The sequence below is a fragment of the Prionailurus bengalensis genome, chromosome D3 (genome assembly GCF_016509475.1).
Source record: "Prionailurus bengalensis isolate Pbe53 chromosome D3, Fcat_Pben_1.1_paternal_pri, whole genome shotgun sequence".
Taxonomy (NCBI): Eukaryota; Metazoa; Chordata; class Mammalia; order Carnivora; family Felidae; genus Prionailurus; species Prionailurus bengalensis.
Window position 1 is genome coordinate 72,633,173 of NC_057356.1, and position 16,466 is coordinate 72,649,638.

Below are 16,466 nucleotides of genomic sequence, written 5' to 3' on the forward strand. Positions count from 1 at the left end.
TACTTAATTAGTTGTATATCGTTGTAGGCCCATTTATTTAGCACATCAGCATCATGTGTTCTACCTAAGGGTCGCCTGAAACACTTCTTCAACATGCACCCTGGGTAGGGGGAAATCTATACTGGTTTCAGATTGAGCATTTGTAAATTTAAATTTTTCAATTAATCATGGGTAATGTAAACTCACAGTAATTTAACATTGCCTATTTTTAGTTGAATTGTCCATTGTTAATTTGAAATAAAACAGCGAAACAACCAGAATTGTTATGGTTTCTCATTAATAATTTTAAGAGAAAATAATAGAACATTTTCTTGTGGAAGGCACCAGTTCAACTCCTACATTATAGTAATTGAATTTTAAGGATATACTTGCCAGAGATTTCTTTGGATTCATTTTTTACCTTGGATTAACTGATGCTTCCTGAATCTTATGGAGAGCAAAGAAATCCAAACGTAAAGTTAAGTACAGGTAGAACAGCTGTGTTCTCCTTCCTTGTATACTTTTTAGTTAATCGCTTAAAGATTAGATTGTTAGACCTTTATAGATAACAAAGAAATTGAGACCAAAAGAGTAGGCTGTGGAGCCACAGTCACAAAACTATACAATTGGGACTCCTAAGTCCCAAGTTAGGACTCAATTTCAATATTTATTTCTTTGCACACACATTCTGTTTTGGGAATTTATTGTATAGATCATACATATTTTACTCTCATGAGAAGAAAAAAAGTAAGTCATACAAGAAATCAGAAACCTTTTGTCATGAAGACCAGGTTGGTCTTCAGGATTGGGAACCTCTCATCTCTCAGAGGCCAGTCTGTAGGGAGACAATTCTTCAGAGCACCAGTGCCAGCCCTCTTATCACTTCTGCCCCCCTCAGCTTTGTTCACATCCTCTCTGAAAGTGACATGGATTTTCTTGTTCACATCTGAAAGTCATCCTTCGTATTTGGGAGTGATCACAGAGATTCTTGACTACCAGGTTAAGGTTATATTATATTACTAGCTGAGAGCCATAGAAAGAATTCTTTTAATTTTTGTCTTTCTTTTAGTTACTCCCTAGATCTACAAAAAGTAGGAAAAGCTATCAAAAATTCTGTCATTTCTCGGGGCACATGGGTAGCTCAATCAGTTAAGCGGCCAACTTCGGCTCAGGTCATGATCTCGCGGTCCGTGGGTTCGAGCCCCACGTCGGGCTCTGTGCTGACAGCTCAGAGCCTGGAACCTGTTTCAGATTCTGTGTCTCCCTCTCTCTGACCCTCCCCTGTTCATGCTCTGTCTCTCCCTGTCTCAAAAATAAGTAAAACATTTTTAAAAATTAAAAAAAAATTCTGTCATTCTCAATGTTGAAGAACAGAAGTTCAATACCCTAATGTAAATGGTTTCTCTAATTGCTACTGTTTCCATGAGTTCTTTGGGAGAGCAGGATTGTGGTTCTCTTTCAGTGTGTCCAAATACCCCCAGGTACAGCAAAGGCAGCCGAGGGTGAAGAATGAGTACATAGAGAATAGGGGGGACCAGGGCTGCAAGAACAAAGCTGGCTTTTAAACTGGTTTCTGAGGGCAGTGTAGGAAAGGTCAAACCGCAATGGAAGAAGTGTGGCGACACCCCCCCGTTACTGAAATCTAGGAAGCTTCAGTATGAAGGAATGGTCCCTCAACAACTGGAATTCCTCAGTAGGTAAGAAGCAGCAAGATGGCTCCTCTTCAGATTGGACTGAGCTCCCAGCCATCACTTTCTAATACAAATGCTAAATGATTACACCGCTTTCTCACTTGAACACAGTTGATGCCATGAGACTGGTGATTTCATATAAAGATGTTTGGTTTGAATGGTGTAGAAAATGAATTCAGAATTTAACCATTGGCGTAAGCCACAAGGTAAAGGATTAAAGGCATGTCTCATGGCCCTGTGGAAGGATAAGGATGCACACTAGAAAATCCAGACAGGAACCTGTAACACATGGTGAACTACGAGTACGTAAATAAGGGAAGAGGTTCAACTTGGTGAGCTTGTGAGGACCCAAGTTTCACCAGTGTCCAGGCTTAAAACAGCGGTGGTTCAGAGTAGAAAATGCTGAATCTATCCAAATGCAAATATAACATAGCAACAGAGCTAGTGCACATGTAAGAACATGAGCATCTGCTTTCAAATATAGCATGTTTTCATAGGAGTCTTTGTTTTACGATATCTGCTCCCTTTTACTTATGGGCAGTTTTGGGACCCAAGTTGTCTTTTTGGATACTGGAAAATCTCTCCTGAGAAATATCCCTTATACTCTTTTCTTAATTCCCATCCAGGAAAGGGAAAGAAAAATATTTAAGGCCATAAACTACATCAGACAAACCCTATTAACAATGAACTCTAAACAAGGGTTCAGATTCTTCACCTATACTGGAATTTCATGGAATTTAATTCAACCTTGATCTTTTGATCTCCAGGGACCTCAGTGTTCTGTTCAGCAAAATAAAGGGAAGGTCACTAGATAAACTCCAAGAGCCCTCAAGGGGCCAGCATTCTGAATTTCTTTGAATCTGTGAATATTACTTGAGAAAAGGCAGTCACTTGAGGTTTAAACACTCTGTGTGGTCTTTGAAGCTGAAACAATGTCTTTGGTTCCTTTTGTAAAATGCAGTGTCTTGTATATTGTTCAATACTCAGTAGGTTCTGAATGTATAACTGTTGCCTGGACACTAGAGAAAATCAATTATTATAATGATCTTTATAATAGGTCTGAATTATGGTACTCGTTAGGCATACTTGCATCATATTGTAATATAAGTATTTTAGATGCAGTATAATACACTGTGGATCTCCCCAAGTGTTTAGGATCCAGGGCAGAAAATACACCATCAAAATATACTTTTATAGTGAGAACTATAATTTCCCCACATGCAAAACTACCAAAAAAAAAAAAAAGTACTCAAATAAATACTAGGGAATTCTATAGAACAATCTAATAAATTCTGAAAATCTTTATTCTTGTATCTTTCCTAGGATGAAACAGGCACAGCTTGTTTGAATTTCCTACACAATAAGCTGTGCTTTTGTTACTGACTTTTTCTTGTGTCATTCTCTTTGCAGATATCTATGTTAAAGTGAATTGATTTCCAATATGCATTAGACACACACTGCCTATGTTTAAGAGTTGAAGTGTAAATTTTTCAGACATAGTTTAGTTTATTAAAAATTTTAAAGCTAAAAGTTAAAAATAAATAAGTAGATTTCATAATCAAGAAAACCTAAGTCAAAAATAGAGATAAAAATAAAAGATAAATAAGGATATGTACAGAAATCCGTGTTGGTTTTTAAAGTGCACCTACTCTATTAAATATAGGGAAGGAAGAGGTGGCTCGTGGAATGTTCTAAGAGAAGCAGCTTTCTGTGGCAATAAAGCTAAACTCAGATTTAAGCAAAGCATGGTGAACATTCTAGAAGGGAAGATAAACATAATCCAGAAACTGTAACTCAAAGTAGGGGTTCAATAGCTACCTTCTCAAGGTTCACCAGCCCTCTATGAAAATTCCTCTTTAAACTTTGTGCTTTCACTTAATTATCTACAATATTAATGTCAACCACATATATTGGAGCATCTGGAGAGCCATTTTATAGCATCACTTTGCCAGGGGTTTTAGTTCCTGCCTTTGAGTTTACAACTAAGTTGGCTCCAAGAACACTGCATTTATAGTCATAGTCTAAAGAGAAAAATGAAAGAGGTAGATTTAATATACAAATATTTTGTTCATATCCAATGGAGACTAGCTGGCATTACATTCTGCAGAAGAAAGAAGGTTTGCCTCTTGTTCAACCAGAGGAAATTGGTAGTGAAAACTGAGCATATAAGACAAATCCAAAATGACTTTTGACATAGCGGTCAGTACCACATTTATATGGCTGTTTTGTTTTATCCAAACTACCTCATCCGTCATATTAAATAAATGATGTAACTTTAAATTGTGCTATTTTTATAGGACTTTGCTATTTGATTTTAAATGTGTTTTGGTTTATGGGGCGCCTGGGTGGCTCGGTCGGTTAAGCATCCGACTTCGGCTCAGGTCACGATCTCATGGTCCGTGGGTTCGAGCCCCACGTCGGGCTCTGTGCTGACCGCTCAGAGCCTGGAGCCTGCTTCAGATTCTGTGTCTCCCTCTCTCTCTGCCCCTCCCCTGTTCATGCTCTGTCTCTCTCTGTCTCAAAAGTAAATAAATATTTTAAAAAATTAAAAATAAAAAAAATAAATGTGTTTTGGTTTAATAGCACAGTATAAGAACTACAAGTTTATAAAAGCTATGCCATGTGTTATGTTTATACATATTTAAATAGAATTGTAATAAAAGTAGTTTAAATTCATGCAGAGGTTTATTAGAATTTTGTTTGCCCCTCTATGTTAAAACTCAATTCAACCATGAGAAACCATAATACAATAAATAGTTTCTACACTCAAGTTAGTTATATTGGATGGGCTAGATCAACACATTAATGATAGAACCTTAATTTGTTCAGTGGAGTTAGTTATATCTTGGTACAAACCTTTCCTCTGCCTGCCCTTTTCTAAATGTGTGAGCTTGGGTAAGTTAATTTCTCTCCACTTTGGCATTCTCATATATGAACTGACAATAATGGCATTTGTTAGAATTGTTTTGAAAATTAAATATTAATAATAGGTTGCCCTCTTTGAACAAGTTATAGGCACCAACCATTTTAATTACCTCATCTTATTTAATCCTCACAAATTATCATTCCCCTTTTACAGAAGACTAAACAGGCAAGGAAAGTTAAGTCAGTTAACCAAGGGATTACGTGGCTAGTACACAACTGAGCTTTCTAGGATCTGAATGTAGATTAGACTGATAAATCCCAAATTCTCCCCACTATGTTATTTTGCCTAAAATGACAAAGTACTTAGCATAGGTCTAGAGTTTAGTAGACATTCAGTTAATATTATATTCTCTCTTAAAGAAAATGATTCATACTCCTGTCTCTGTACGTCTTTTCATCTGAGCTACCAAAAACTTAAGATCACCCTCTAGTGATAAATCACTCCAACTGCAAACTTTTGATCCCTGAAGTTTAAGAGTGAAAGAAAACAAGTATGAAGGAATTCATGTCAAGCCATATAAAGATGAAGGGATGAGAAAAGTTTCTTTGTTATGATTTATCATGCTATTTTGCCTAGCATATACACAACTGCTAGCCTATTAGACTGTTTGCATTATTTTTTCCCAATAAGCAAATGTGCTTGTAGAATAATCTCTGGGTTTTATTAACTAGGATTATGTGTACCAAAGTATGATAAAAACAAAAAATTTCCCCCCAGATTTTGCATTAGTACACTGTTAGCATCATTAGAACTCAAATGTCATTGATGATACAAGAGAACTTGGGCAAACTTCTTTCCATGGTTTAATTCAATACCTTCTATGCTGAGGTTTTGGTTACAAAGCTAAGAATGAAAAGGTCCTTAGGTATGTGAGGTATACTAGCTGATTCAGTAAGCCTTCATAAAACTTTTATTTTAGGCTCTAAGGACAAATTATATCACTGCTATAAGCTAAGCAGGATTTATAAGGCAAATTTCAGATCCCCCAAGAAAAGATAGCCATTGTTTATAACAGAAATGTCATCTAGTAGAAACTCAGCAGTTCCCACAAATGATTTTCATGAACATTAGAATTTCTTTTATTGAGAGAAACTATACTGGTAAGGACAGAATAACTTTTTTCCCCCCAAAAGAGAATTAATAATGAGATTCTATCAGTTTAGCCATGAAGGATTTTGTTTTACTATAACATCTAATACTCTTTGGAGACCAGGAGTGACCATACCTTTTAATTGCACAAATATCCCTCAGTACTGTTCAACAATTTAGGCTTCATTTAGGCAGGCTAACACAGGGCTTTCTGGCCCAAAGCTGAGACCGGCACCAAATGAGTTCCACTGACACTTTGTAGGGTGTGATGAACAGTCTGGAATGCCCAGGCAACGTTTTCACAGCGTGATTTGGAATCCACTTGAAATTACACATGACTGGTGAAGATTCATCTGAAGAGACCTAATCAGAATTTGTCTTCCATTCAATAGAAATAAAATGAGCCCATTTATTGTGTCATAATCCATCTCTATACTACAGAATGAACAATAACCTAGAATCAATGCCAACCCACTGGAATTGGCTTACACACTTGAGAGATTTTTCCCCAGGATGTTTTATACATTACTTTCATCACTCTGTGTTTTCTATTTCAGGGCCTGCTCTTCCCAAGACTCATGTTAAAACAGCCTCTCTTGGGTTGGCTGGTAAGGCAAGATCTCCTTTGCTTCCTGTATCTGTGCCAACAGCTCCTGAAGTATCTGAGGAAAGCCACAAAGCAACAGAGGATCCAGCCAACGTAAGTCCATCCTTGAAATTTATGCTGCATCAGGTGAAGCAGTGACTACTACTGTACTCAAAAAGCAATCTTAAAAACACAAGCAGATGACTACAGAATGTGTGACTTTATTTAGTTATTTGAGAGGAAAAGTTTGTAGCTAGAGGAAAAAGCTAAAAAGTGATCACATTAGAAAACTCAGAAAGAAAATCAGTGGAGACCAAAAATCTAAATTTTGAGAGAGCAAAACAGTTCTCCCCAAATGCATTGTAAGGGAGATTTGAAAAGATGCTACCTAAAAGCAGAAATTTAGAAAACTCTGGAGTGTTTCTGAATATAATTCAAGGGAAAGCATTTGAAAGGAGAGCAAAAAACTGACCTATGTGCCTTGAAAAATCACAGTGAAAGGGGGAAAAAAGATGAAATAACAGGTTAGAATCATCTCATTTGAATGTACAATTTTTTTTTCTTAACTTTATTGTTTTCGGTACTGCAAACAATAAGATATTTTAACTACTTGGAAACTACTGAATATGTGTATGTGTGTGAATGTTTGGCACAAGTATGTTATATGATTAACATGCCTTTTTGTATGCTTTAAAAAGATTCAAATTTATAAGAATCCATTGCACTACTTTTCAGGATTTGGCTGTTTAGTACGATTATTTGTTTAGTCTCAGGGTTGGTTGGCCATATCTCAAGTCAGATCAGATTCCTAAATTTATGTAATATAGCTCATCTTGTAATGTCAGATGAACCAATATGCATTTAAGTTTGATTCTAAGGAGTGATAGCCAAAGGTATAATATTAAAAGCAGTAAAATTACACATTAAAGGATATAGAGACACAGGGCAAATCATCTAGATCAGCACTGTCCTATAGACATATAATATGAACTACATGTGTAATTTTAAATTTCCTAGAAGCCACATTAAAAGATGTAAAAATAAATGAGATTAATTTTAACAATACCTTTCATTTGACCCAATATTTCCAAAATGTTACCATTGTGTAATAAATATTAAAAAGAGGTTAAAAAGATATTTTACATTTTTTGTACTAAGTGTTCAGAATCTGGTGTGTATTTTATACGTATAACACATTCCAAATCAGACTAGTCACATTTCAAAAATCCAATAGCTGCATGTGGCTAGTGATTGCTGTGCTACACAATGATACCTAGATAATTCAAGAAAAACAACCAGCAAACATGTTAGGAAATGAGTTATCAACTAATCACCTCCCTTCAACCTTACTCTTCATATGTAGACCAGTCTTTTGAGCCAAATTGTCCACTTTTCAATTCCCATTCAGCTCTGGAGATTATATGGTGTATGACCAAATCATTCACTGACATGCTGAGATTTCTGCAAGACATACCATTTTCAACTAGTTTAATACCATGCATTTTCAGCTGTTTCCTCGGCGCTAGAGTGAGTGAGGACCTACCCCCCATAAACACTGGTGGAGAACTCCACCAGTGTTCTCTTGGGATCAACAGTATTTGGCAGGATTAGATACCCATTCTGACCAGGTAGTGAGTAATGCTTTCTGTCCTATACAGAACTAGAAATCATGACTCAGGCCTCATTAGCCCAATAACTGAATCAAATGAATGGCCAAGAATGATCAAGTAGGGCAGATCTGCATTAGTCAAAATAAAGGGTATGTTGAGACAAGAAAGAAAAAAGCTGTTATAGAGAATATGTTCATTAAGACTTCTGCAGGTTGACCTCTTCATTTTACCCACCAATCATATTGGTGGCTATAATATTGCCTTTACTACTGTGCTGTGCACATAGCCAACTCTGGTTTGGGGCGAGAATTTTGTTTCCACCCGCAAAACAAAGCCATAATCTTCAGACCTTTCACTGATCAAGGCAAAGCCCATCAAACTCCCACACAAAAATGTACCTATGTTGTGTTATGAAGAAAAGAAACATGGTGATATACATTGTGTTCATATCCTGCTGGATGAGATTGGAAGGAAAAAGGAGAACATATTGAATATGAACCATGTCCTGGCCACTGTGATAGTCACTAAACATGCTACAAGATACTTAGCCTATGAAATAGAAATCATCATTTTGTAGCTGAGAAGAACTGTATATCCGAGAGGCTCACTAACTTAACTGAGACCACACAGACAGTGTGAAATGAGATTTTTTTTTTCTTTTCACTCTAAAGCTTTTTCCTCAACACAGGGATGAAGTTAGTGAAACAGTATGCAATCATTCCTCTCCTCACCACCTCTCTTATTGACATCTTCATTCAATGCTTCTATTCTGAGCACAGCCTCTCGCTATGGCTATGAGCCACTGTGTCATGCTTGAGAATACAGAGTAAACCAACTAGACATGGCCACTGCCTTCATAAAGGGAATGTATTGATGTTCACCTGTCCTAACTTTTGTTTTCATTCTTTCTGTAGGTGTATGAACAGGATGATTTGAGTGAACAAATGGCAAGTTTGGAAGGGCTAATGAAGCAACTTAATGCCATCACAGGCTCGGCCTTTTAACACATATTACCCAATTGATGAGGTGTATTTTCCGGGAACTTTGCAGCATACCAATTACCCATAAACAGCACACCTGTGTCCAAGAACTCTTAACCAGTGTACAGGTCAACAATCAGGACCACTCACAGAGGATCCTGAAGCGGTTCAGAAGGAATAAGTGTCCCTTCTTTCATAGGCATCAGGAATTTCACAATGATTACTATGGGGTCCCTAAACAAAAGTAAATAAACGTCTTCACTGCAATGTCAAAGCTGAAGCTGCTAGACTAGTCCTGGGTCTTTGCCACTGCAGTGACCACACCGTCATAACTAATGCTTATGTTTTCCTTCATCGAGGCCTGTCATTTCCTTTTCCTGTAGGTCTAGTCTCACAAAATGCAAGTGCATTATTGAAGCCTGTCCCATCCCGTGGCAAATCAGTGCAAGCTCATTATTTCATTTTCAACTTCAAAGTACAAAGCGCCCACGGAAATTCTCTCACTACATAGCACCAAAGGATTGGATGTTTTCTTGACAGCACAAAAAGTAAATAAATCAACAAAAGGCAGCGAAGGCTTATGTTTTGTAACTCAGACATTCATCTTGCACCAGTGGTGGGTATTAGCAAGCAGCTATAAAATTCACCCATTTTTGCAAGTATTTGTCAATCTGCCCTTGGTTAATATTTGTGTCTGAAGAGCGGGAATATAAAAATCTGCAACTAGTGGTGTCTTGCCGGTAGGAGTCTGTTTCCTGAAAGAGGATACAATATGCAATCTTCTCAGACACACGGTAATTATGTGCTTAAGCTTGTAATAGGACACTTTTCAATTTGGGTGGCTTTTGTGCCATATCACACTGTGATGACATTTCAAAGCTTCACCAAGGCCATCTTCCTCAGAAGTCTGGACGGAAGTTTTTACCCCCCTCCGTCCTGTCCCTTCCTGAGTTCTCCATGGCTGCCAGCCTTGGATGAGGTGGCCAGCTCCCACACACTGCTTGGCCTCCTGACCAACATCCCTGTCACCCTCTGTGGAAATGGCAGACTCCCTGAGAACAGGCCTGAGGAAGGGAAGTGAAATGGAAGGCAGTTGCACACAGTACCTGCCTTTGAGTGATGTCACTTTCCACGACAGGCTCCTCACTGGCTCAGAGGGGGCAGTTTTGGTCAGTGGCCACCACCAAGCCCTATTGTCAAGGGAACCTACACTCTGCCTGAGATGCAGAGAGGAAGGTGCCTCTTGATGCTTCTGACACATTATAAATCCAGTGGATGCTTTTCAGAGCTGCATCTTCATTGTGAACTAGAATTTTAAATTCCTATCGCCATGTTTATCTACAGCTTGGAACTAGGTGAAATTAAGAACATTTTGCGTGCACCCTTTTCATTTCTGAATTTTCAGCTGCATTTGGAGTTAATCCCTGTTTATGCAGCTGAATCGCCAAAAGGGAGCTAATTTGCATATTTATCAGTTAGGCGACTTGAAAACCCAATAAGAGAGTTTCAGCTGAATTATTCCTTTCAGCTCTGTCTTTGATTTCAAGCTTGAGTAGGTCATAATTTTAAAAGAGCATGGAAGGGATAGGATCTTTACAACCTAATAGCTCCTTTTATTAGGTGGGTAATTATATATGAATCCCTGAATAAAATATTTTGAGCAAAATGGCACTGTAACAGAAGTAATAATTCAGATTATTTTTTTACAGTTTTATGTCGGGAAGGAAATCTGATGTCAAAGAGAGGGCTTGTTCAAATGGTTCATTAGAAAGTCCGGTCCATTTGTGAAATTGTTCCTTCAACAAGAGTGCTTCTTCAATACACTAAGATTTTCTTGAAGTTCTTCTGAAGAGCTATGTGACGTTATTCTATAGGGCAGATTATTCTTGTTCAAAATCTGGGCACTTAGGTAGACAACCTTCCGCTGACCGGGAACAAGGCATTTCCTAACATAATCCCGAATATTGCAGAAATAATTCATTACTTCAGAAAATGTTCATTAGGCTAGCTTTACCACTCGAGGTCCTAGAATGCCCCCCCTTTCTAATACTCATAAACAAGGAACATTCTCTGAAAGCATTCTCTACCCAAAGAATGACATCCTGAGTGCTCTGTTTGAAACTGGCTACAAGTCTCAAATTTCAGATAGAGTCACATCTTCAATCTATAGACTGTATCTGGACAATCAAGAGAACTAGAATTTCATAAAATTCTAGTTGACTCTAGTCAAAGTCACTGATCTTAATAAATAAAAATTGGTAAAACTATACAAACATATGCATTATCTGTTTTCGGTGAGAGGTATATTTCTGTTGCATGCTCTTAAAATTTTCTTCATTAAAGAAATACAATGGTTTGTTTTAGTAATTTGTAATGCTAATAAGGCTTTGCTTCATGCCTTGAAGATATAGTAGAATCCATTTAAGTCCTCTCAAGAGACTCTCGTGCCCTTTACCCAATGGTTTTAGTGCACAGTGACTTCACCACAGCTTTTGTAAAACTCTGCTCCCCACTATCTCAAAGAGTTCACATATGTATACAACTGCCTGCTCAAGTTTTCAGGTCATTTTTTAATTTCCCAGTCTCTGATCTCTTGACAAGAAGCAATGTGTGAACACTGCAAGATAGCCTCTATTTTGTTCCTACTTCGAGCCTAGTTCATAACATCCAGGGCTCTTTAAGCTCATAAATCTCTCTGACTCCCATAGGGTGATGTTTGACAGCCAACCAGCAGCTCTGCCACCAGGGCTCATTTCTCCCTGAAAAAGAAGAAAATAAAACTTGGCAGGGCCTGCTCAGTCCTCCTCTACACTGCACTGAACTGTCAGGCCAGAGCCTCCTCTTGAAAAAGTTTGGTACGTTTCTTTTGTATTTCATACCGATAAGAAAGCTCTTTTTCTTTCCTCTAGAAATTTCTGCACTTGTTAAACGCACAAAAATGCAGATAGCTCAAAATGCATAAAGCGTATTTGGAGGATGCTGTAGCCAAAAGTTAAATGTTTCTTAGTGATTCACATTCAATAAAAAAACACTCATAGCTACCTCTTTGTAGAATAGGGCTATAAGCTTCTAGAATATTTAAATAATGGAACTTTACATTTGGGTATTATAAAATGCACACTCAATTGAATAATCTGGGGGGGGGGGAAGAGAGAGGGAGAGAGAAAAAACAGATCAAGCCAGGGATATAAGAGGTGAATTTATTAAAACTTCATATGAGAGATTGGATATAACATTATTCTCTTCAAAATAAGGAGTGGTCAAAACGACATGTATGTTTGGTCCTCTGCCTTGGTAGGAGCTACAAAAGGAGAGATACCCTGCATTAGTGTGTTGCTCCAAACAATATTTGGAAACTTTAAAGTTTGGCACTCACCGGCTTTTCCAATAAAGCATTTCTAAGTAGGTTTTTCTGGAAACCTTCATAGTCTGTATTGGAAGATGATTACTCATTCTTATCCACCCTTTTGATACATCTGTCTTTTGATTTTGTTTAGAGAAATAACTAAAATCTCCTCCAAATTCAATAGAGGATTTCATATATGGCAGCTGAACTATAACTCCAACAAAAAAATGTCACCTCTAAAGAAATCACCGTGCCATTTCAGATGAAATTGGATCCCAGACTCGAACTTGTGGTTTTAGAACTTCCATTTCTAGTCCATGAGACAGAGACAGAAAAAATTCCCTAGTTTTAGTTATGCTTACAGAAAACAAAATCATCTGAACCTTAAAATAGATGTGGCACAAGGTTGTTTTCCTTCCCTCAATCAACTAGTTTACTTCATGCAATTGCACACTGTCCGAAGGCCAGAGGCTAGTATCCTAGCCCGTTCATAACCATGTATACAACACAGATCCCATAACATTCTAGAGCTGCAGAAGCAGGCATATACTCACGTCTACCATCTCTCTCTCTTTTAAAAATTTCTTTCAGAGCAACATTTTACTCATAATGTCTATTTCTCTCATGAATTTCAGAAATCACTTAAATCTTGCAGAGAAAAGCTTTTTGCTTGATTCCAATGTTTTAAATTACTGTAGATACTTAGAAAATCATAGACATTTTGTGTGATATTCCATTCCAATGAAAAAAGACACATTCCCATGTTTCAGTGTCCTTTGCTATCCAAATACCTACTTCCAAAAGGTAATGATGAAAATAAATGCCTGAGTATTTCCTGGTCAGTGAGGTTATATAGGAGACCAAATACCACGCCCACATCCACAAATACATCTTACTCCTGCGCTCTGCATTGCCACTGTTGGGTAACGTTCACTTGGCGACTTCTGGCTGCACTCTGAAGGATTTCTTCTCCTGCTCTCAGTAGAGAGCCTTTGTACATTGCCATCCTATAATTTTTTGTTGGTTGGAGAGCAACAGCAAAACTCTGCAAGATGTCACAGATGCATGGGCCAAGGGATCTCACTGTGTGCTGAAAGCGTATTTTCAGATGCAAGAAAGGAATGTTGGAGAGGAGGAGAAATGCTGTTTTTTATTATTGTAGGGTAAACCTGACAATTCTGAACTTTGTGAATTGTCAGCTTGTTTGGGGGATGGGTGGGTGGGTCTGGGGTGTACTTTTTATAAGTAATATTTAATTTATTATTTAGAGTGGCTTCTTTTTGGATAATTTATGATAAAAAGGGAGATCTGGTTGGGAATCTAGATACGGCTATTAAAGCTGCAGTGTTCCATATCTCAGAGGGACCACTTTGGAAATGAACTGTCCATTGCTGAGTATGAGGATAAGTCCAGGCAAAGCCTCCACTGAAGCTTCATCGTTACCACCTTCTCCCTTTCCAGGGTCATTCAAACAAGATAACACCAAATCTAAAATATTCTGACAGCATTTTGCAGATCAGTGCTACTCATTCTCTCAAAGGGCTTTGCAATTCAGATTGTTAGTGTGCTAGTGGTAGGTTTATTTGGTAGAAATGGGTATACTACAGCTTTAACTAGCCTTAGTGGAAAAAGAAATTTTTTGTTGCTACAAAACACCTTTAAACAAACAAAGGTATTTTGAGCCTACAAAGAGTTTCTTTAAATTGTCAAGACTCTAGCATTGTTAACCAAATTAGACTAGTGATTGCAATATTTAAGTGTAAATCTTGTTCTATGAGAAAGGATACTTGCTTACAGTTTAAAACAATGACTGTTTCTACACTCGATCTTGTATACTACTACATGAGGAAAAAGGGGGTTTTGTAATCACTGTAGAACAGTCTCATATTCATTTTTTATAGAAATGTTATTCCAATGGTGCATTTTTTGTTTAATAAATAAAGTTTTGATACAAAGTTCTTTCTTCAAGTTATTTATGTGTATATATATATATATGTATATATATAATTATTTTAGAGAGAGAGCAAGTGAGCGGGGGAGTTGGGCAGAGGGGGAGGGGGAGGGAGGGAGAATCTTAAGCAGGCTCCTTGCTCGACACACAGGGCTCAATTCCACAACCCTGAGATCACAACCTGAGCCAAAATCAAGAGTTGGATGCTCAACCGAGTGAGACACCCAGGTGCCCCAAGCTACTTATATTAAATGGCTGACACTAAATGCACCCAACTCTAAGCCCTGCCTGCCTATTATACTCAGGATACATACTGCCTTATTCTGACCTCTGTGGCAGAAGCTGGAGTGCTCTGCCATATCCCTTCGGATCCTTATACCATGTTCATGCACATGCCCAGTGTGGCTTCAATCCCAACAGCAAATACCCATGTCTTTTTGTTGGAGGGCTGCCCCCAGCTGCCAGAACTCACTTTGCCTGTATGCAAAGGAGAGCTGGAAATCCCTGACCATGCCTCACCAATAGCTGGTCAATAATTTGGCCTGTTTTCCCCAACTGGAACAATGTTGAGGTATGACCCAAGTCACCTCTAGAGTTCCCCTACGGGACCTAGCCAAAGTAACTCTGAGGAGTAACAGTGCTCCAAAATATTGTACCCTAGACATAGTACCTTATTTGGCTTGTGTTCTTTCTCTTTCCTTCCTTCCCCATTCTCCTAATGGCCTCTCCTGGGAGCACTTCTTAATCACTTTTACACAGATTCTCATGTCAGGGTCTGTTTTGGGGGAATGTACCCCGAGGCAAGTCCCCTCTATTTTTATTTCCATTTCAGCACACCAATACCAAATAAATGTAATGCTCTCTCCATCCTCCAGATATTTCATTCTTATCAATAGTAGAACATGGGGATGCATATGCATTGAACAATATATTGCTGTGAGTATTGAAAGATTAAGTTGGGCATGTAATCTCTTCTCTAAGAGAAAGTCATGTGCTAATAAAAGTGTTAATAACCCTTTGGGGCAAGTAGAGAACCACCTAGTAAATTCTTTCTTGAAGGCAATGCATCACAGGTGACAAGATAGGTTGGGCTTTAAAGTTCACCTGGATCTCCCTGTCTTCCCCAACTCATACTCATTCCATCTAGAGAAAAGAAATCACCAAGAACCTGGAGAAATTGGAATCCTTGTGCCTGATCAGTAGGAATGTAAACTAATGCAGCCACTGTGGAAAACAGCATGATTGTTCCTCAAAAAATTAAGCACAGATTACCATATGATCCAGCAAATTGACTCTGAGCATATACCCAAAAGAATGGAAAGCAGAGACTTGGACAGATATTTGGATGCCTATGTTCACAGCAGCATTATTCACAATAGCCAAAAGATGAAAGCAATCCACGGATGCATCAACAGATGAATAAACAAAATGTGGTGTATGTATACAGTGGAATATTATTCAACCTTAAAAACGAGGGACATTCTGACACATGCTGCAACATGGATGAAACTTGGAGATATTATGCTAAGTAAAATAAGTCTGTCACTAAAGAGCAAATAGTATATAATTCCATTTATATGAGGTACCTAGAAGAGTCAAATTCATGGCGACAGAGAGTAGAATGGTGGGTGCCAGTAGCTAGGAAAATACAGCAATGGAGAATAATTGGTATAGAGATTCAGTTTTGGAAGATGAAAGGGGTTCTGGGGATAGATAGTGATGATGGCTGCACAACATGAATATACTTAATGCTACTGAACTTAAAAATGATTTAAAAAGAAATTTTTGTGTTATGTATATTTTAGCACAATTTTTAAAAGTCTCCAAATAAGGATATTCCAGAGCCACCTTCTATAAATGCTAATATTTATTCTATAATTTATGAAATGTAACTATGTTAACACCAAAATGTTAAAGGAGATTGATAGGCAAGAAATAGAAACAACATATTTACCACAGTCTATTTTATTTCACACATTTTACACTACCATATTCAACTGATGTGACCATATCTTAACAAAAGAATGTTGTGCTACCAGAAAAGGCTGTCACAGATGATTATTTCCACGGAAAACTGGTTATTTGAAGAAAAGTAAAATAGGTCGCTGGTGTCTGACCTAGAGAAGAGAAGGCTAAAAAATTAACTACTCTCTCCATTGCAAATATTGTTATGGAAGAGATTTTGGACTGCTCGAAGAATGAGATAGTTGCTATCTTAAATACCCTATGATGCTAGAATTGGGTAGATACAAAATTGTATTAATATGCATGCAGATGAGTTTAATAGGTCTGATGGAAAGTGGAAAGT

General features: G+C 37.8%; 1 protein-coding gene across 4 annotated transcripts in view; it reads left to right on the plus strand.

The window, feature by feature from the left end:
* The window catches only part of DCC (DCC netrin 1 receptor), a 1,143,392-nt gene extending 1,129,230 nt beyond the window's left edge, over positions 1-14,162 (plus strand). For all 4 annotated transcript variants that reach the window (XM_043558863.1, XM_043558864.1, XM_043558865.1 and 1 more), the window contains 2 exons: positions 6,243-6,385; positions 8,796-14,162. In XM_043558863.1, coding sequence (XP_043414798.1) covers positions 6,243-6,385; positions 8,796-8,885 — 233 coding nt within the window. In that variant the 3' untranslated portion in view covers positions 8,886-14,162. The remainder of the gene's footprint in view (positions 1-6,242; positions 6,386-8,795) is intronic.
* The last annotated feature ends 2,304 nt before the right edge of the window (positions 14,163-16,466 follow it).